At 33.7% G+C, this 24,039-nt stretch overlaps 1 protein-coding gene across 2 annotated transcripts in view; it reads right to left on the bottom strand.

The window, feature by feature from the left end:
* The window catches only part of LOC126778127 (sodium-coupled monocarboxylate transporter 2), a 279,217-nt gene extending 256,045 nt beyond the window's left edge, over positions 1 to 23,172 (bottom strand). For both annotated transcript variants that reach the window (XR_007670123.1, XM_050501531.1), the window contains exons 1-2: positions 23,078 to 23,172; positions 6,351 to 6,565 (exon numbers count right to left, since the gene is read on the bottom strand). Coding sequence is in view for 1 of the 2 variants with exons in the window: in XM_050501531.1 (XP_050357488.1) it covers positions 6,351 to 6,558 (208 nt within the window). In the remaining variant the exon portion in view is untranslated. The remainder of the gene's footprint in view (positions 1 to 6,350; positions 6,566 to 23,077) is intronic.
* Positions 23,173 to 24,039: the final 867 nt, after the last annotated feature.

Here is a 24,039-nt window from a genome sequence, read left to right on the forward strand (position 1 = left end):
ACTGAAATTCTGCCACATGTGAATTCTACCAACCCGCATTGGAGCAGCGTGGTGGAATAAGCTCCAAACCTTCTCCTCAAAAAAAGAGGAGAGGAGGCCTTTAGCCCAGCAGTGGGACATTCACAGGCTGTTACGGTTACGGTATAACCAAAAACGGGTTATATACTGACTGATATGACTATACTGACATACTGACTTTTTATTTTACAGTTAATTAGATAGAGAAAAGTAGTAGTGAAATTTACTGGAACTAGTTAAGATATTAATAAAAATCTCAATAATTATGGTAACGTTGCCCTTAAGCATATTTCCTCTATTAAATTATAAAGGTATATAGAAACGAATATTGATTGATGTTTTTGACAAAAATTTTAAAATTATGATCTCACAGGGCATTAGTGTAATCCTTATGTAAGCGTGAAATTAGTATATAATTATATACATAGAGCGTTTGATATTATCGCGTCGTGATCTATACGTAGCTTCTATTGGATTTCACAAGAATGGCATCAGTTTGTATTTAGAAATCATAATAAGGTTTCAATAGCTATGCTAGTCATTTGATCATGACCTACGTTAAGCCAAGAATCTATGGCTAAGTGGATATAACAAGCGAGTTGTAACCAAAGATCGAAGGTTCCTTTCCGGACAAGCACTGAGTATTCTTGAGTTTGTAATTAATCTCATGCATGCCCTCATAACCGGTGTATATAGCACGTGATACCTGAAAGTCACGTGTCTAAATAGCAAAAACTATGATGAAATTTTCAAGCAATCGTTTCATCATTTACTATTATTTACTTTATTAGTAATTATGCAGCAAAATAACCGGTAAATATATAAACGCTTATTAATTATATTATTTGAAAATGAATCATAAAAAGAAAACATTCATCATCACATTTTGTTTGTTTATTCGTGCATTACTAAACCGATTATAATGGAACTTTCATATTATATTTAGTTTTAGTTTTGAAACGGACGTAAGCTACATAGTATTTCTATATTATATATTTAGAAATATGGTTTATAATGTCAATCTGATATAAATTTCTGGACGTTTTTAGATATCTACTTAAATATTGGGAGAATAATAATATATTTTGTAATACCAATTATTACAATCATTTAAATTGAAAAATTTAAATAATAATAAATAGTTTGTAATAAATTTGTCAATAGATGGCGCTAGTGATAGCTTCTAAGGAAAATAAAACTTATTAGGTACAATTACTGGCTGCTACTTCCACCTGGTGGGTCAGTGTGCTGGCATCGTATTGAGAAGTGTACTCGCTTACTTGCGACATAACTTACACCACTATAATAAATCGTACTACACGGATTTCAAAGTCGGGATAGGATTTATCTTATACAGGATCTCCACCACGAACCTCAGACCTCAAATCTCTCATCAGATATTCTACCGCAAAACAGCAATACTTGGCATTGTTGTGTTCCGGTTTGAAGGGCGAGTGAACCAGTGTAATTACATGCACAAGGGACATAACATCTTAGTTCCTAAGGTTGGTGGCGCATTGGCGATGCAAGTGATGGTTAAAATTTCTTACAGTACCAATGTCTATGGGCGTTGGTGAACGCTTACCATCAGGTGGCCCATATGCTCGGCCGCAGGTAGGTAGGTAGACAATACAAATTATTAAAAACATAACAATACAAATTAATAAAAAATATATATAAATATCCTTAGATAAATAAAAGTGTTTTGATTGCACAAAAGCTTATTCGTAACAAAATATTATTTAAAACTCACGGATAAAATCCGTGGGGAGTGCAGTAGTATTAGATCAATATGGATAGTAAGAACGCTTTGCTATATGACAAATGAAGATGCGATATAAAGGTGTGTATCATTTTTTTTTTAATTTTTATTTCACGTTATAATTTAATGTGTTATATCTCTATCCGTACTTTCTTACGATTTCGTCATACGAACGTCATTAAAAATATGTTTAATACATCTATTACTTTCATGATTTCCTATTTGTGCTGATACACGCGGAATAAGGTGTCATGTTTTTATTTCTTATTAATAAATCTATTTAGCTTTATTTCATTTTTTACCGATATTATAAAATAATATAATAATATCTATCATAACATATATAGCATTTGTCTATAAGTCGCGCAAAAGTTAATATATTTGAAAAATATGAATTTAAGCTTTAATGCTTATTTCTATGAAATTACAAATTTGTGACTTAGCATCTTTTCTTCCATAGTTTTTAATATTGATAGCTTATCATTATTAAAAAATATATATACCTAAATTTACCCGCACACTCCCATAACTGAGGTATTCAATTAAAACTATCCGTAACAGCCTGTAAATATCCCACTGCTGGGCTAACGGCCTCCTCTTTCTTTTTGAGGAGAAGGTTTGGAGCTTATTCTACCACGCTGCTCTAGTGCGGGTTGGTGGAATACACATGTGAAAGAATTTCAATAAAATTAAACACATGTAGGTTTCCTCACGATGTTTTCCTTTACCGTAAAACACGAGATGAATTATAATCACAAATTAAGCACATGAAAATTCAGTGGTGCTTGCCCGGGTTTGAACCCACGATCATCGGTTAAGATCTACGCGTTTTTACCACTGGGCCATCTCGGCTATTAAAACTATACAATACTCTTAAAACTATACAATCATCAATGAAATACTTCTCATACAATAGAATATATTATTGTTTTGTTGCAATTGAAAAGGTATTTGTTTCAGGAATATATTGTTTAGAACTTTGTCGGTAAGCCTTTGTACAAGCTGACCTTGGTTTGTGTCACCAAGACTACAGCCGTTCTACCATTAAATATCAAAACATTGTAACGCAGTATTCTAATATGAACTGTCAGCCAGTGTAATTAAAGCCAAAAGACAAATTATTTATCTCTGGTTTAATTAAATGTTAGCAGAGCAATGTTAATTAAAATATGGTTTGTGTTATTAATATTTTATCTTCTATGCTAGGTATCTCGATCGTCTTTCGTTTACCGAATATATAGAGAAGTATATCACGATTGAGATGGAAGATCGAAATGTGGATCAAAGTCGAACAGTTGAAGTGAATAGACTACCCGCCCGATGATTCATGGAGCCATTCCAAAAAGGTCCTCAATTGATGTACTGTGTTATAGCATAAGAACGAGAAAATTGGCGTACTAGATTGAAGGCTTAATTTGGACAAGATAACTTTTTACATTAGAAATGTTCCATCAACTCATATTTTGCCTATTTCTGTACAAATGTGTGCGCAAACACAGGTGTACTCTCATAGACCGATGAGACAGCAATCTGAAAGAACGAAAGAGACAGATCAAGCTTGAGATCAATGGCTTTACGTGATTTCCGAGGCTATACCTTCGAACTTGCAGCCGTATATAAAATAAATAATACTCCTCAAAATTCCATTGTATACTCAGGGCAGCGAATATTCAACATCGAGTAACCAATTGATGAGTACCTTGTCGTCCAATTATATATAAAAAGTAAAATATGATGACTAAACATTGCTATCGAGCTTTTTATAATTATATTTATCCTATCAGCTCCTTGCGGTTTCATCAGCGGCTAACGTTACTGGTCCGTCTCCGTGGGTCGCAGGATGTTGTTATAATAATAATATCCTGGGACATTATTTACACACGGCCATGTGATCCCAAACTAAGCAGAGCTTGTACTATGGAAACCAGACAACTGATATAACTACATATACTACTTTTTTTTGTAAATACATACTTATATAGATAATTACACCCAGACTCAGGACAAACATACATGTTCATTCACACGAATGTCTGCCCTGGGTGGGAATCGAACCCACAATCTTCGGCGTGAAAGGAGAGTAACTACCAACCACGCCAACCGTCCCGTCAAAAATAGTATACAGTAACAGCCTGTGAATGGCCCACTGCTAGGCTAAGGCCTTTCTTCATTTTTGAGGAGAACGTTTGGAGCTTATTCCACCACGCACCACGAGATGAATTATAATCACAAATTAATAAAAAATATATAAAATTATTATACTCTTACCATCTTTCTTAATATATTAGTTTGTTTTTTTTTCATATCGGACTGATACGAATATAATTCCTATTTTATAAAAAAATCAAAATTTATATCATATAACAAAATAGCCGTGTGGTTTCCAAACAGAGTCCATAGCCCAATAGTTCAGTTATATCACCCAAGGACTGACTGCCTCGTAGGTCTAGTGGCTTGATATAAGACCGCAGACCCGGAGGTCCTGGGTTCAATTCCTAGGTCGAGCCAATAAAAAGTTATTGGGTTTTTTAGTAGCAGCCTGGAGTCTGGAAGTTGGATTGTGTACACTCCTCGGAAAGCACGTAAAGCCGTTGGTCCTGTGCCTGAACTCTTTTCGGTCCTATCGGATTGCCGTCCCATCGGATGATGAGAGTTAGGAAAGAGAGAGTGCACCTATGTTTGCGCACACACTTGTGCACTATAACATCCCCTGCGTAGTTAGCTAATCTCTTTTGAGATTGACCGCCGTGGCCGAAATCGGTCTGGACGACATAATCACCCAAGGGTTGTAATAGAGCTCAACCTCTTAATCACACATAACCCGGAAGAGACCCTTGATATCGGTAATATTGAACTTCCTAATTGTTAAAAAAATGCCATAATTCGTGCGAAAAGATGACTATGGAACATTTTAGTGTGAACCCTATTAACAGAAGAGTGCTTTGTCCCTATAATAATAATATAAATTTGTCATGAACTAGCGAATAATGAAGTCATACATTATGTCACGGTAAATTATTAAGAAATTAGCAACACTTCATTTGTTATACGAATTGTTTTAACTCTCGTTATCAAACTAAGCGTAATTCTTAGTGCTATTCAATGGTCTCGAAAACATTACTCCAGTGTTATTCTATGTTAACCGCATCAATCAATGAGTTGACAGTTGACGTTGGATGATATCACGTGACATAAGTAACGATGACGGGGACCAGTGATGACATAATAGGTAGACCACTATCGACACATACGTAAGATTTAGTAAATTAGTGAAAACAAGGTATTTTTTAAAATAAAACTATGATAATAAATACGATGAATTTACGTTATATATGTAAATGCGATAACGTGTATATTATTATAAACAAAATAAAACATTTATGTTTTAGTAATAATAATTTAGGTCATTCCTACACAATTTAATATCGCATGACTGTCTTGTTGGTTTGGTGGATATAAGGTCGCAGATCCCGAGGTCCTGGGTTAAAACCTCAGCTTGGTCCAAAAAAAAGGTTGGCTTGTACGTGCCTCGGCTTTATGCCGTTGGTTGTTGTTGGTCTAAATTCTTTCCGATCACGTCGAATTGCCCTCCCATCGGATTATGAGATATGAGGATTAGTGTGCATTTTAGTGCACTTGTGCACTATAATAGCAATTGCGCAGTTGGCTAATCCCTCTTAACAATGACCGCCGTGGCAGCTTACCGATGATAACGGAACATAATAAGGAATCGCTTAATTAAATAATTTTCCACCAACCCGCACTTGAGTAGCGTAGCTAATAAGCTCCAAACCTTCTCCTCAAAAAAGTGAGAGGAAGCCTTTAGCCCAGCAGTGGGACATTCACAGGCTGTTACGGATAATTAAATAATACTTTTATAGTAAAATATTTATAATTTAATCTATAGTAAAATATCTACAAAATGCTCAATAATATGATTAACAATAAAAAAGCGTCAAACGAAGCTCTTAAAATTGACATTTTCAATGACAATTTGAATCAGTTTCGTAAAAAAATATCTTTTTTTTTCCTCAATAATAATGTATAAATTTTTGTTTTTAACATCTTTTTCTTTATGTATTAATGTACCTCTTAATTTTGTTTGATTTTAATCAAATAATTAATATTCAATAATTTTAAATGTTCGCAGATATTTATATTTTACTCATTTTATACCAATCAAGTGATAATTTTATAATAATTTAATTGTTAATGTCTTATCTATTTGTTATAAATATTTTGATTTTTAAAATTATTATTTTTTTGTTGACTCGAAATGTTGCTATATTTTGCAACACCTATAATTTAGGAGACACTTGATTTGTATAACGTCATGTTTAAAGACTCAATTGTATTTATTAGTGTACTTCTCGTTGGTGTTGATATTATAATAAATAAATAAATATTTGATATAAGCCCAGGGTGACGCTGTTTTAGCCAAATTTTCACAATACAGTGACAGAATAGTCACTTATTTAATTATTAATTATTATCCTTACTTTTATTTCTCTTTTCGCGTTATTTGACATAAATTTCCAAAAATAGAACTCTTAGTGTAATGTTAACTTACCTAGAAAAGATCGAACTCCCAAAGTCCCTCTAGAGACGGATAGGATCATAGACAAAGTTGATACCCCTCCTCCGGCAAATATATAGGCCCTCTTGGCGTCACCTCCTGCTGCTGCATCCCTCTTCCTCCTCCAGAGTGGTGCGCATGATGTCGCACACACAAACAATCCAAACACGAGACATTCCCACACTAACCAGCCAGTATTCATTTTGTATCTGAAACAAATAATATAATTCGTTACTCACAATGCATATTTTTGTCTTAATTGTTTTATTGAATGGTAAGCCCCATAAACTTATAAGGAGCTGCAGGTCAGTTATCTCCACGTATTAACACTCTGGGCGTGGCCCTCAGTAAGTGCTCTTCAGAGTACTCTTATCAGCATAGTGGACTGTCATGATAGCATATGGCACTTGGGGAGAAGTTCCTTTTATTTTTTATAGAGACCAGAAAAGGAACGGGATGGGCCTGTTATCCACTACTGCCGAAATGATGATGGTACTGACTTTTCTATTCAATTGTTCTCAGATAGTAATTCTACGCATATGGAATGTTGTGACATATCTCGTGGTTTCATTTAGAATCCGAGATGGAAGTTTTCCGTCTTCATGCGAGTTTTGAGCAATCGATGGCCCTTGTATATTTTGGTGAATAAAGAACATGCATGATAAATATTTATAATAAAGAGGAATTGAGAACCACCTCATTTTTAAGTCAGTTAAAAATAAAGATTCAAACGCACGATTCGGTGAGCCAAAATAGATAATATTTTTCAATAAAATTTGTTACTCAAATTCTATTTAAAAATATGAAATGAAATAGTTGCGTTTGTAATGTTAATTTTATATTATTCTTTAGTTAGTTATATGTTTCGAGCCTAAGACAGAAACGCTGTTGTGTTAATGACAACAATGACATGTGTTCAGATATCAACAATGATACCATTGTTGTGTTTCATGAACACCATTACAAAGGTGAATTGTTTACACCTTTACACTGGAAAATACCGGTGACATGAAATGTTTAAGTGAAATATTTAGATTTACATATATTGTAATCTATTAATTGGCGATGGGTAAAAATAAAACATCTCTAAAAATGCCTTATAAATATAAGGTTTATATTTATGCAGCGAGCTGTTTGATGTTTGCCAAGCATTTACATAATTTTAATATATTTGTTGTATATTTTAATCTCATCAGATATTCTACCGCAAAACAGCAATACTTGATATTGTTGTGTTTCAGTTTGAAGGGTGAGTGAGCCAGTGTAATTACAGGCACAAGGGACATAACATCTTAGTTCCCAAGGTTGGTGGCGCATTGGCTATGCAAGCGATGGGTGACATTTCTTACAATGCCAATGTCTAAGGGCCAATTTGGTGTCCACTTACCATCAGGTGGCCCATATGCTCGTCCGCCTTCCTATTCTATAAAAAAAAATTAATCTCTATTGAGATTGGCCAGCGTGCCAGTAATCGGTCATATTGGATTTTTTTTAAATAGTAGGCAAACTGCTATTTGTCTTATTTCCGACCGAATACTAAGTATTACAGTTTGGCGTTTTATATATTATAATTATTATAAATGTAGAATGTATATACACAGCATATATATATGTACAATATATTATAATACTGCTATTCGAATATTATAATAAACATTACTAGTGGTAGGGCTTTGTGCAAGCTCGTCTGGGTAGGTACCACCCACTCATCAGATATTCTACCGCAAAACAGCAGTATTTGTTATGGCTGTGTTCCAGTTTGAAGGGTTAGTAAGCCAGTGTAATTACAGATACAACGGATATAACATCTTAGTTCCCAAGGTTGGTGGCGCATTGACAACAACGCATGGGCGATGGTGACCACTTACCATCAGGTGGCCCATATGCTCATCCGCCTTCCTATTCTATATAAAAAATAAACATCAAAAAGAAAATATAACTCGGAATGGCCTGGACGCCAGTCAGTTAAGACACAAATATGACAAGTATTGTTTCTATTGGTCGAAATAAGATCACAGTCATTATTACATATATATTTTAAACATATGATTTTTTAAATTTCGAATATGTTTCTCTTATACTATTTCCACTTTTTTTATTAATAATAATATTGCTCGTTAGAGGAAAAAAAGTTAATAAATATTAGTTAAGTTAATAATTAATAGTTCTCATACGAGAAAAAGAACTGTTTTGTCTTTTATTTATTCAGCTTTACTATTCAGGCATCGAGGCCCATAATTAATTTTGTTACATTAACTACACTCATCAGATATTCTACCGCAAAACAGCAGTATATTTATTAATTATATTTTTATTTATTTGATACATATATAATAACTCATCAATAATAATACATAACACACATTATTAATTAGAATTAAAGTAAAAAAAATATATGTATGATAAAAGTTTAAATATAATTAAAGTATAAATAATTATATATGAGGCACATAAACCAGAGTATTACAAAGACTTCTTGATCTTTTTTGATTTCTTATTAATATATTCGTTACTTTTAGTTACAAAATGTCAACGCTTTATACATAAATATTTCTGGGTGAAGTCATTACGTATAATTCACAATAGAAATATTATAATTGTAATTGCGTACAAAGCAACAATTTAACGGTTTGTAGACACATTAAAACAACCGATTGTTACGAACAATTGAGAGCAATTTTAACTTTGTACATCTTTGAGGATATTCTTAAATGACTTAAAGGCATTATTCGAAATAAGATAAGAATTTAAGAAGTTAAATGAAGCTATATGCTTCAGCTATTGTTAGGTTTCCATATACAATACGGTGAAACAACGGGACACGCTCATACATAATAAAGACCGACCTTTGACCGATAAGTTATTACATTCCATTTAAAAAAAAAAACACTGATTAATCTGTTTATGTTCCAGCCACAGTTCAAGATATGTATAATTAAATACATTTGCTTATAAATAAGGAAAAAATATAATTAACGTCGTTTAGAGTATTATTTAATTTCAACATCCTTCCGCGTAAACATCGGAAGCGTTTTAACAAAAACCAAAATGAAGGTGTCAATGTAATAAAGTTAAATCTATAAATTTGACGAGCAGGTGGCTTTCACGCCGAAGGTTGTGGGTTCGATTCCCACCCAGGACAGATATTTATGTGCATGAACATGTCTGTTTGTCCTGAGTCTGGGTGTAATTATCTATATAAGTATGTATTTACAAAAGAAAAATAGTATATGTAGTATATCAGTTGTCTGGTTTCCATAGTACAAGCTCTGTACTCTGTGCTCTGTTAATAATGACCCAGGATATTATAATTCTCCAATAAGGATCAGTAGATATAGTAGATATTTGGTAGAATTATATATTTATTTATTTATTTTTAAGCTATGTAGTCATTTTTATAAATTAAAAAAAACAAACAAAATACGCATTACAAATTTATAGAAAAAAACGCCGTCTAAAAGATTGTCCTGTGATTGTTGAATATAATATTATGTATTTATTTATATATTGCTAAATAAATTTTATATTTACAAATGCGATTGATAACAGCTACGTTAGACAAAGGCTGTGTCAGACAGACATGATTAGAAAATCCATGATTTGTTCGTATATGTCATATATACGAACTAAATATACTAAATATACGAAATAAATAATAATGATAATGTCCTTCAGACCGATTTCGGCCACGGCGGACAATCTCAAGAGAGATTAGCCAACTGCGAAGGAGATATTATAGTGCACAAGTGTGTGCGCAAACACAAGTGCACTCTCAATACTACACACTTCCAACTTCCAGACTCCGGGCTGCTACTGAGAATTTTCTGTCAAAAAACCCAATAACTTTTTATTGGCCTGACCTGGGAATTGAACCCAGGACCTCCGGGTCTGCGGCCTTATATCAAGCCACTATACCAACGGGGCAGTCTTTATTACACATGTGTCAAAAATTCATACGACACAAGCAAGTTTTCTCACGATTCCTTGATCGCCTGATGATGGGATAGTTGATTTTTTTTAAATTACTTTAGCAAGACGAGAATTTGGCCAACAGAATGTAAGAAAACCATAGACATTGCCAAACGCCAATGGAATATATTCTGTTATATATCTGTGGATTTTAAATGACACTGACTCACTAACCATTCTTATACTCTATTTACAATCGAAATACTTAATAATATTTTATACATTAAATTTCCAGATTTGGACGGATTTTCGTTACAAACCGAATTACACGCTGTCGAAACCATTTTGCCGATAGATGTTTTATTACAAAGTGGACATATAATCGTATTAAAAAATAAAACTATTTTACACATATTCAGTTACGTACAAAACAATTGGATTATAAATATATACTATTATAATATAAGCCAGGAAGTATGTTTTTTTATATTAATTCATAACAGCACATGGATGTTTATTAGTGTGATGTAATTATAATAGTTTTATGCATGTACTCACTTTTATTTATTCATTTTAATTCATTAAACGCTCAATTTAAATATATTTCATAATTAAAAAATATTATAAGAAAATGTGTGCAATGCCATACTAAGCAAGCACCACACCACTTTTTTATCGCTGTAAAAACGCGTAACGCGTTTCTCCCACGGGAACAAATGGGGGGTATGTGGGGCTCACCGGTGTCCAACGCGCCGAGTGCGCCCCAAACATCAAAATACCTACTAAAAAACCAGCGGTACCCTTTCCGTCTTAGCGAGGAGTGCCACGGGAACGCTTTCGCATGCTACCGTGGCGCTAAGCAAGCACTACACCAAACGTGACATATGATATACAATTTAGACATTTGTAGTTTGATTTTGTTTTCATTTAAAATAATAATAAAAATTACTTCAATATTTTCCCTAAATTATTAGGGAAATTTAAGGGAAAACTAGTCACACTAAATTTATAAGACACGTAAGGTGAATTAGCGCTAAGACGATAATTATAAAGGTGAGAGGTCACTTGGCGCGTACTGATTGGATTATACTAATTATTTACATCATATGAGTAAAACAATAGTTTATATATTTTTATACATTATTGGGGTGGCGTGGTGAAATAAGCTACAAAACTTCTCCAAAAGAAAGGAAGCTCAAGGGAAGGCAGTGGGACATACACAGGCTGTTACTTTTATTTTACTAAATAATATATTTTTTAAAGTGATTGATGATATATATAATACGTAAAGAAAAAAGAGAAAAAAAATACCATTTTGGCATTGCGTAATAATTAGATTTATATTATAAGCTAATTCGGTACACGTGACAGAAGTAAATTGCGTCACTTGCGTCAGAAACGTTTCACTCGTTCGTTACACACAAACGTTACATTCAGGGCTTTGAAGTTTTACTGTCATTGCGTCCAAAAAAAATCCCTTAAAAATAATTATGACACATTTCTAAAATAGCTTGTTTTCCACGATCATGTCTAGTCGGAAGGGCGCCTAGCTATGTACATCACTGGCAAATGTCCAACGGAGAATAGTTCCGTCACTGAACCGACACGTGATACACGAAACTAATTACAATAATAATATAAGGTGAAATTTTTACAGACTTTTTTTCACGTTCGCCTAATTTTCGCAAACAGCTAGACCGCCTTGGATCTTGATAGATACTCGCCTTGTACCCCGAAGATTGTGAGTTCGATTCTCACCCAGGACAGACATTTGTATTCATGAACATGGTTTCACGCCAAAGATTTTGGGTTTGATTCCCACCCAGGACAGACATTTGTATGCATGAACATGTCTGTTTGTCCTGAGTCTGGGTATATTTATTTATATAATTATGTATTTACAAAATAAAAGTAGCATATGTAGTATATCTGGTATATAACTGTCTGGTATCCATAGTACAAGCTCTGCTTAGTTTAGGATCAGATGGCCGTATGTGAATAATGTCCCAGGACATTTATTTACTTATTTCAAGTTTACATAACACATATGCACTTTTGGTGTATCTCTCTACTATGTTTGAGTTAGATGATAATAGTTTGATGTGCCTGCATGTTTTATTTGTGTAATTTATGAGTGATTTGTATGATTTAATGTTTCTATTTAGGAACACAGGTGATCCTGTATATCTTACTTTGACGTACATTATTTGGAGTGGAGACCACGCCTTGGCAAGTATAGCGTAGGACGCCCTCTCTCTCTGACGATGATAATGATGATGATGAAGTATAGTTTATTGTTTATTGGAAATTTAGTTAAAACCATGTTTACTAAGCTGTCATTTATTATTTAATAACGCGAGCGCTAAATTCGAAGATTCAAGTCGCTTTCTGGTTCTCATTCAGTTTTGGCAAAGGAAACACTTTTATAACATGTTGCAAAAAAACTTCATTTGCTTTTATTTAGAATAGAGGAGCGCATTGCTATCCATACTAATATTGATTATTTCGATAGAAACATCGTAAAAACACGAGAATAAAAAAAAATCCAACACAATTTCTGTTTCCACAAAGTCATTCATCATATCTTGGGCATTTGCCTTTATAATAAAATTTAAATCACATGTGAAGAAAACTTTGATCAATAATGCTTTAATAATAATACTTGTACGTATCTCCATTCAGGTTAAATAATAATTATATTGTTTTTATTTATCTATGTAACATAATTGTCAATAAAGAGTAACTATTGAGGTTTTTTTGCGAGTTTTTGTTAGAATCTTCATTCCGAACCGCTGGTAGCTCTAATTTATTTTAATCTTGTAAAATGTCGATTCAAAAGTGCTCCTGTTTCAATAAACTACATTTTGACATTTGACATTGACCCTCGGACATTTTGCTTGCTATTATGTTTCGTTTCGTATGTCATCGATTAACTTGTCAGAAAATAGGATTCTCTTGATTATTACCTATCCGTCAAAGTTGTATTCATTTTCTTAATAATAAAGCAACTGGCAAGATTCCTAACAATTGTATTTAGGTCAACAAAGAATTTAGTCATATTTAAATCTTTTGTTTGAAAATTGGCAAACGAATAAGTTGAGACAAATTATTGTCGGAATTTTTCGATATTTTTGGCATAAAATAAACACACTTAAATATAATTAATCTTTAATAATTCTGAAATTTTCACATGACATATACATGTAAGGAAATAAACTTTTAAGGTCATGATATTTTAAGAATGGTTGCTTTAATAGTTGGCAATCTCTTGGTGGCTTTATGATAGCCCATCTGGGTAGGTACCACACTCATGACATATTCCACCGCCAAACAGCAACGCTTAGTAATGTTGTTTTCCAGTTGAAAAGGTGAGTGAGCAATTACAGCACAACGGACTTCATATTTTAGTTGATGATGGAAGGAATGAGTAATATTTCTAACGGAGCCTATGTCTATGGGCAGTGATGACCATTTCCCATTTGCTAGTCTACCAACCTATATTATATAAAATAAAATGTATTGCATTTGAGGGTATTCAATTGTTTTGGCTTATAAATCTATCTGTATGGCCATTTCAAATTATGGTGCATTTTTCGAATCACATGGCGTTGGAAACATCATTATCATCTACCTAGCAACATTATATTGCAATTCAATATGACATAAAGTGTCTGCACCAATATACGTATACACAAACACGTGCCGACATCGTAATGTCAATTAATCTTTTGCCTATTTATAAATATAAAATCTTACGTTAAATAAAACATTAAAATGATGATTATACAAAACAAGCATATAATTATAAAATGTAAATAATAAATAACGTGAAGTTATTTCTAAATCTCCATACATAATATACAAAAATTTTGTTATATACATATATACTTGATTATGTATTTCATTTGAAGTAAAGAGAATTTGAAAATTTTGAAGTAAGAGAATGATTATGTATTTCATTTGAAGTAAAACTACTGATTGGATTTTCTCGATATACTCTGACGATTCAAAATATTAATTCGAATAGTATGATATGAATGGCACGCAATCGGCTGCTATTTCTAAATATTTTCATAATTAGCACGGTAATCATTATGATAACTCGATTTAATGTTTATTTATGTTGTGTTATGACAGGCGAATACCATAAATATCTATAAGGGTTCTTGTTTGTCATCGAATATACGAAAACTTTTAAAATAAGAATTTATAAGTAGCAATATATATATATATATATATATATATATATATATATATATATATATATATATACTAGCCGTTGCCCGCGGCTTTGCTCGCGCTTAAGTATAAGGATAAATAATTGTTTGGAAGTCTGTGATTTTAAAGTAAGAAGCATGAAATGTCATTCTGTTTAGAAAAAAATATATTATTATTCTTTTAATAATCATCAGTGAAGTTACTGAGAATCACTGTAGTTGCACTTAATATAATATTTTATAGTGACTTAAATGGCTTAAAGAAAAAAATATTTAATACATGTCTTCTGATATACGATTCTGTTGCTTAAATACCCCGGAATCTATCCACGCCTTTGGATGCAGTGAATACACAAAATATGCAAGAGTACCAATATTTTTTTATTCTATCAAAATCAGATGAAACAAAACTATTCAATTCATATAATCGAAGCACCTCTTTGTAAACATTACGTCACTAGATGTTTTCTGGACCTGATCGCTCTCTAACGATAAGCTCGCCTTTTGTAATATCATAATATATTGTTAACTTGTATAGTGTAGTTCTGTATTTGTTTGCAATGAAATTTATTATTACTGTTTAACAGCCCATGAATGTCCCTCTGCTGGGCTAAGGCCTCCTCTCCATTTTTGAGGAGAAGGTATGGAGCTTATTCCACCACGCTGCTCAAATGCGAGTTGGTGGAATACACATGTGGCAGAATTTCAGTGAAATTAGACACATGTAGGTTTCCTCACGATATTTCTTCACCGTAAAGAACGAGATGAATTATAATCACAAGTTAAGCACATGAAAATTCAGTGGTGCTTGCCCGGGTTTGAACCCACGATCATCGGTTAAGATTCACGCGTTCTTACCACTGGGCCATCTCGGCTATTATTATTACTGTTATTATTACCTAATTTATATTTCATATTTCACGGGCTGCATTTTTAGGTGTCACATTCATCGAATATTATACTACCAATATCGTTGATGATAAATATAATGTTTATTTATGTTGTTATATATTTATTATATCTTTCCTTTGGTAAGTCATTTAATTTATAATTCAATAATATTATTTAGATAGTGTTAAGAGTCATCGCCATTTTAATTAGATGTAAAATATAATTAATTAATTATTAATAACTTAGACATCAATATCTCATATTATTTTATTTCTTTTTGAAGTATCAGTGAGCCAGTGTAATAAGCCCAGGGCCGGATTATTCATTAGGCGGTATAGGTAACCGCCTAGGGGCCCCGCATCGGCTCGGGGCCTAGGCAAAAATCGGGGAAAAAGATTTTAAAAATACTCGTATATGAAATTTTTGAAGCCAAATAATTCTCATATTCGAAAAGGATGATGGTGTATCTTCCCAATATACTACTAAAACCTCTTAATTATTAATAAAATAACTTTGTGGTAAAATTTTTTTTTATAGTATAGGCAGGCGGACGAGCAAATGGTAAGTGGTCACTAACGCCCTTAGTCATTGGCATTGTAAGAAATGTTAACCATCGCATACATAGCCAATGCGCCACGAACCTTGGGAACTAAGATTTTGTCCCTTGTGCCTGTAATTACACTGGCTCACTCACCCTTCAAACTGGAACCCAACAATACCAAGTCCTGCTGTTTTGCGGTAGAATATCTGATGAGTGGGTGGTACCTACCAGACGAGCTCGCACAAAGCCCTACCACCAGTAAAATATATATTTATGGAAGATACAAAAGGGTAAAGAGGCCTGAGGCGTGTATTGCCTAGGGGCCCCAACATAGTTAATCCGGCTCTGTAAATACCATATCGGTGTAACAATAGTTTATATTATTTAGTGTAAATTTCTATGCTGGTGACCACTTACTGTCAGGCCCATTTATCCGTCGCTTAACATATAAACACGAGAACATATATGTACATATATTTTATACATAAATAAAACATGGAGTAATTAAAATAGCTATTTCATTATAATCGTTAATAACAAACTGTATATTATATGTGTGCGTTCACTAGAATTGTATTAATGTTGTACGTGTAACGTAACATTTTTGTTTTAAATTAAATAATATCCCGCATTCTTTGCTATATTTTATTTAAAGAATATATATTTGTACAAGGCCATCTGGGTAGGTACCACCCATACATCAAATATTCTGCCGCCAAACAGCAGTACATAGTTTTGCTGTGTATTGTTATTTTTTTTTTCGTTAAAATTTCTTACCATTGGTGGCTACTTACCATAAGGCGGCACACTCGCGCGTCTCAATTAAAAAAAAAAATATGCATATTAATAGACTTACTTATAAACGTTACTTAGCAAGTGTTTTGTTAAACACATGTCTATCTTTTGCGTCATCGCATACTCATCTTACCCCCATAATACATCAACATATGACTCATGTAAATGTATATTATATGATATCCTCCAGATCGATTTCGGCCACGGCAGCCAATTTCGAGAGAGACTAGCCAACTGCGCAGAAGATATTATAGTGCACAAGTGTGTGAGCAAACACAGGTGCACACTATATTCCGACAACCCGACACCACCAGAAAGAGTTTAGGCACAAAACCAACGACTTTACGTGCTTTCCGAGGCACGGGAGTGTATACACTTCCAACTTCCAGACTCCGGCTGCTACTGAGAATTTTCTGACCGAAAAACCCAATAACTTTTTATTGGCCCGACCTGCGAATTGAACCCAATACCTCCGCGCCTTACATCTAGCCACTAGACCAACGAGGCAGTTATACATTACATATAATAATATCTGCGGAAGTTTCAAGGCGTTACAATTCGTCTTAGTTCATTTAACGACTTCGAAACTTTTCATCTAACACGATAAGATAATGAGGCACATGTCACGTTGAGTTCTTTTTTCTCAATACAATTATTATAAATAAACATTTTGACATCGCATGCCGTTTAATCAAATACCTTTTTAAACATTATCGAATTTTTCCGATTATTATTGTAATGTATTTTAATAATAGTTGAAATCAGAGTGAAAATATATCAAATGCAATGACATAAGAAAGAACACACACACACAACGGTTATATGATAAGGCGGATGATCCAGAAGTCTGTGTAATACTCTGGTTTATGTGCCTCATACATGATAAATTTTATTTAATCTCATCATATATTTGTATTATTTGCTTTTTTTATGTCATTAATTAGTTGCAACTGCAACAGCCTGTTAATGTTCCACTGCTGAGCTAAGGCCTCCTCTCCCTTTTGAGGAGAAGGTTTGGAGCTTATTCCACCACGCTGCTCCAATGCGGGTTGGTAGAATACACATGTGGCCAATATAACTACAGGGACAAGGGACATCTTAGTTCCCAAGGTTGGTGGAGCATTGACTATGTAAGGAAAGGTTAATATTTCTTTCAGCGCCAATATCTGATGGTGACTCTGTACTATCAGGTGGCTTATCTACCTTAATTTTATTTAAAAAAAAAAACAAGTAGTAAAAGAAAGTCATCATGAAAGATGGCGTGAACATTGATTTACGTAACACTATTGTTTTAAGAAACAAATAATAAACCATTTTTAATATTATAATATATGTATGTCATATAATTCATTTACAAATTGTATATAAATTTCAATGAAATTAGACACGTGCAGGTTTCCTCAGGATGTTTTGCTTCACCGTCAAGCACGAGATGAATTATAAACACAAATTAAGCACATGAAAATTCAGTAGTGCTTGCCCGGTTTTGAACCCACGATCATCGGTTATGATTCACGCGTTTAATTAGTTAATTCTTATATATTTCAATGATTATTTTTGTGATTGTGATTCTAATTATAATTATTAATGCATGTTATGTAATATTATTAATGTGTGATTTGAATGTATTGAATGTGTAATGATGTACCAAAAGTTGTACCTTGATGCCTGAAAAATAAACATATTATTATTATTAAAAATCAAATGAATAACAACTATGCTTGTAAATTTTTTATTTAAAATATGTAGGCAGACTTGCAAATGGGGCAAATGATGGTAACCGGCTATCCCTTACATTGTCAATACGCCACCAACCTTGGGAACTGAAATGTTACGTCCCTTGTGGCCGGAACACATCATTACTTAGTATTGTTTTAGTATTGCGGTAGAAATTTGATGAATGCTCCTTCTACCCAAAGTACTACAACCAATAAAATATTTCAATATTGTTATCAATATTATGTATAAAGCAGTAACAGAAAATAGCAATATATGAATATCATCGTCTCTTAAGAGACTTCATATTCCACTGCAGCAATTCACTGTGGGTTAGACGGTACACATGCCGGCATCCGGCCAAGCGATCGCCCCGTACTTGATCGAATCTAACGCTAATAAATTTAACCGTATCCCACTTACATTTCTTATCTGCTTAATTTTCTTATTTATTTAGATACGTGTCAATACTGAATCACGAATTGATAACAGCTACGTACATTCAGACAAATTTCTACTATATTTACTTTAAATCATTATTTAATAAAGTCAAAACATATAATTGATATCCTCCTGGTTAATTTCAATCACGGCGGCCATTATTAACAATGACTAACCAATTGCGCATGAGATAAAATAGTGCACAATTGTGTGTGCAAACATACGTGCACTCTATTCTCCCGCTCTTATATTCCGGTATTTCATAATTTCATAGACAAATTTCTTGACCAAAAATCCAATAACCTTGTTCTCTCAACCTGGGATTTAGCTTCACCCTGCAGCCATTTAATAACAGCACCTAACAAGGCACCGGCCTAGGGGCCCCGCCAGCCGAACCGAGCTGCCCGTGTAATAATTCGGAATAACTTTTGATACGTGTATATAATACACATAGCTACCTTGCAATTCTTTTAAGCATCAATTCATTATATAAAATTCAATGGTCCGGATTTCAACACGTGATCCTTGTAACGATTATCCACAGAGATATCTCGACTGCTTATTGCAATAACAAAGATAAAATCTGTCTTCTAAAATTAGATCGGTACATGTCATCTTTAATAACAATTAATGTGAGCTTGTTTGTCGGTTTGTCAGTTATGTAGTTTGTGAGCCAGCAAAAAAGAAACGTTATATATATTAAAATATTCACTTGGTGGTAGGGCTTTGAGCTCGTCTGGGTAGGTAGCACTCACTTATTAAATATTCTACCGCTATCCAGCAGTACTTTGTACTGTTATGTTCGATTAGAAGGGTGAGTGAGCCAGTATAACTTCAGGCACAGGTGCTATTTTCTATCCCGGATAAAGGGAGCAGGAAACGTAACTGCATTAATTATAAGTGTAACTGCGATCGTTATTGATTTGTGAAATGATATAACTATTTCACAGTTATAAGATATTTCAAAATATTAATATTTAAACGAATTTTCTTATAAATCGTTACTCTATAGTAATCGATACCGTTTATGGCTAAGAACTCACGGAGCGGTTTACACACGCGCCCGCCGCAGTGGCGGAACAGCTGTTTTATTTTTTAAGCTCACGTGATCGCGGTTCTGTTCGGATACCGCGGACGTAGCGGGTGCGGTTATATACAATATGGCTTCAGATTTATCTACGAGCACCGCCCAGCCACTCGCGAAGCGCGCGGGTGAAGCCCGCCGAAGCTGCAGCGGGACTCGCAAACAATACATATAAATATATTCAATTTTTTACATATATTCTATAGGCGAGAGCCCGCAACCGCGGCGGGCGCAGGAGGAAACCGCTTCATGAGTTTTTACCCTAACCTTTTTCCTATTTTACTAACAAAACGATCTGGTTGCACATCAGTCGAAGTTGGATAAAAGAATGCAACTCAGATCAATTAGACATTAGGTTATCTTTGATTCTTCGAGCTCTCACAGTCAGGGCTATACGGACTTCATCATCATCATCATATTCAGCCCACATTAATCCACTGCTGGACATAGGCCTCCTTACAGGCGCGCCAATTTTCCCGGTCCTGTGCTAGTCGCCATCCATTGAGCACCCGCCATTTTCCTAAAATCGTCTGACCATCGGGCGGGTGGTCTGCCCACTGGCCTTTTTGCGGACTTACTTACTTCAAGCAATGGCTTGATCAGACATGAAAAAAAAAACGAGAGCAAAAATATTAAGTTAACCTTAGTAGGGAGTAACGAGTACAGGCTAGTTCAACAGCATGTAAGTAAGTGTAACGCGTGTTTATATCTACGTATCTTTGTCATAAAAATCGATTGCAATAAAACCTCCATTTCGAGTAGGAAATTGTCACTTATCTACAGAGATTACGTTTTACGAGCTTACTGAATGTCGGTTTGATGTTTTTTTTTTTTTAAATTATATAGCTGACGAATGCACTAAGCTGAACGGTGAACTAAGCTGTTCAATATTGTTCTTAAAGTGCTAATACTTAATTAAATGTAAAAAAAACCTTCGCAAGGTTTACTCACATCCTACATATAGAAACATTATAATTATATAGTTTATAGAAAACACTAGTACTCGCTCGTGGCTTCAGACGCAAGTTGGGGAGGGTGGGTGTTAGATATAAAAGTCTTATGACCCTGGGGTGCAAGTTGGCTTCATACCAAATTATCTCAAGCTCATAGTTCCTTAATTACGTGGTTTAGGCGTGAACGCGTAACAGAAACAAAGTTACTTTCGAATTAATAATATTTTTATAGATTAGACTAAACTATTGGCTGATTATAAGAAATTTAAAAAACATAAGTAGCCAAATATGTTGTATCCGGTAGTCCCCAATAGTTACTACATCACATATTCTACCGCCAAACAGCAATGCGTCTTATTGTGTTCCGGTTTGAAGGACGAGTGAGCCAATTTAACTACAGGGACAAGGGACATCTTAGTTCCCAAGGTTGGTGGACCATTGACTATGTAAGGAAAGGTTAATATTTCTTTCAGCGCCAATGTCTGATGGTGACTCTGTACTATCAGGTGGCTTATCTACCTTAATTTTATTTAAAAAAAAAAACAAGTAGTAAAAGAAAGTCATCATGAAAGATGGCGTGAACATTGATTTACGTAACACTATTGTTTTAAGAAACAAATAATAAACCATTTTTAATATTGTAATATATGTATGTCATATAATTCATTTACAAGTTGTATATAAATTTCATTAATGAATTATTGTTTGTAATTATTATATCGTGAGAGCTGAATGAATTTTATGTACCAATCACTATTTATATTTGATTCTTAGAATGAATAATTAAGAAGTATAATCATAATAAACATAAATGATGAATATTTTATGAATGAAATATGATGAAATTAACGGCCATTGGTTGGACCACGTGAATCTTAACCGACGATTGCAAGTTTAATTCTTTTTTCTTGTTTGACGGAAGATATCATGAAAAAACCTGTATCGGGTTAAGCTACTACTCACTTTGAACTTTGAGCCCAGCAGTGGGATATTAACACATATTTTTTACTACTTTGTTAGTATAAGTCTTCATCTCCTTTTGAGGCGCAATATATCGCTGATCCAATGCATATTTGAAACACACGTGGCAGAATTTTATCAGACACACCAGCAGGTCTCACGATATTTTTCTTTACCGCCACGAAATGATTGATAAATATATTAAGCACATGAAAATTCAGTGGAGCATGCCAGGATTTTAATCCACAATCCACCTTGAATCCACAACTATCTACACTAGGGTGAGACCTTTACTTCACACTCGTTAGTAAATTGTCTTATGAATGTCTCATATATTATCTTTTATCTTTTTACACTTTATCTTTTCTACCTATTCGTCATGTTTATTTCATTAGAAATTACAAAATTAGGTAATGTCATCATAATGTGTGACTCCATTGGTAACTGCCTTATTACATTTTCACTGCCTCGTTAGTTTAATGATTGGTCAGGCTGCAGACCCAGAGGTCGCAAGTTCGAATCCAGAAACGTCGTGACGGTAAAAAGTTATTTGGTTTTGCTCAGTAGAAGTCAAATTAGAACATTGTTATGTATAAATAATAAACGTAAACACGTTAAATTTTAAGTGGTGCAAGCGAAATTTGAACCCATATACTTCGGTTAAAATTTACATCTTACAAGCACTAAGCTATCGCGATTAATTTCACAAAATGTATATCTTAATAAGTTTTTGTTCGACGGTGAAAATATCACGATTAACAATTACAATTGCTAAGAGATTTAATAATTGTACTAAGTATGAATTTATAAATAATTTTTATTGCATTGTTATGCAAAGTAAAGAGAACTATATCGTTTCGTTTCGATTCAATCAGCATTTTTCAAATTACAAGTTTTTATGTACGTATTTTTCATTTATGTACGAAAACATTATCGTCGAAGTATATAGTCGAAAGATCTATTTATGTTTAATATATTTATATAAAACCTTAAGTGATTTTGTGAACGTAAAAATCTGAAATGCTTTGAAATAAAACAATACTTTTTTATTATTAAAGCAACTTTACGACACAAAACGTAAAATATTGTATGGAAACCGTTGTGGTAAGTTTTATTGGAATAAAATAAATTCAATTGAAATACATAACACCACTATGTAAAAGGATGATTTGTTTTCAATATACATACAATATAAACAACATAACTACGCTTACTGTTTTCCGCGATCCGTAAATAGATGAATTGGCTCAATTCCACGCGTTCAATACCGAATAACACAACACGACGCGACCGCACGGCTTGACGCGCGGGGTGCGAATGACAATCAAACAGCGGCGAATCCGTTATTATTTATATTTCATTCGATATTCGAATTTCGTTTTGTAAACAAAAACACGTAAGTATATCTCTATGCTAATTAGGTGTTATCCATTTCAGAATTAATTTCTAGAATGTTTTTATTTTAATGCCGCAACCGTAATTCGGAATTTTGTTATTAAGTATGTTGGTTGCATTTAATTAAATTAATTATAATTAAATACTTATTTATTCATCTTGTTATATTATTTTTTTTTTCAAACGTTGCGCCAAATTGTCCCTTTTGTTAGAACTTTATGTGCTTTATTTGTGTTTATAATTCATCACGTGCTCGAATTTGAATAAAAGTACCGTGAAAAAACCTGCACATGTCTGATGTGAAACTGCCACATACATATGTATCCACCAACTCGCTTTGAGTGATGGAATAAACTCCAACCCTTCTCCTCAAACAGCTAGGAGGCATTAGGCCAGCAGTGGGACATTTACATGTTATTACTATACTACTTTATAAACATTATAAATATACAATTATTATTTTATACATTTGTTCAAATTTATATTTATAAGTACGTATGCGTTCGTCGTGGACTGAATGTTCTTGAAGTGAATATTTCTGTACTAGAAAAGGATATATTCATTAGGGCTTGATATAGGGTCAACTTTACGTCGTCAGAGCGTCACGGTAGCATGCGAAATGGATCTCGTGAAGTTCTTCGTTAAGACGAAAAGGGTACCGCTGGTTTTTTAGGGGGTATTTCGATGTTCGGGGCGCACTTAGCGCCTTGGACACCGGCGAGTCCCACATACCCTCCCACTGTTCCCGTGGGGGAAATGCGTAATGCGTTTTTCCAGCGTT

The sequence above is a fragment of the Nymphalis io genome, chromosome 25, assembly GCF_905147045.1.
Source record: "Nymphalis io chromosome 25, ilAglIoxx1.1, whole genome shotgun sequence".
In the NCBI taxonomy this organism is placed as follows: domain Eukaryota; kingdom Metazoa; phylum Arthropoda; class Insecta; order Lepidoptera; family Nymphalidae; genus Nymphalis; species Nymphalis io.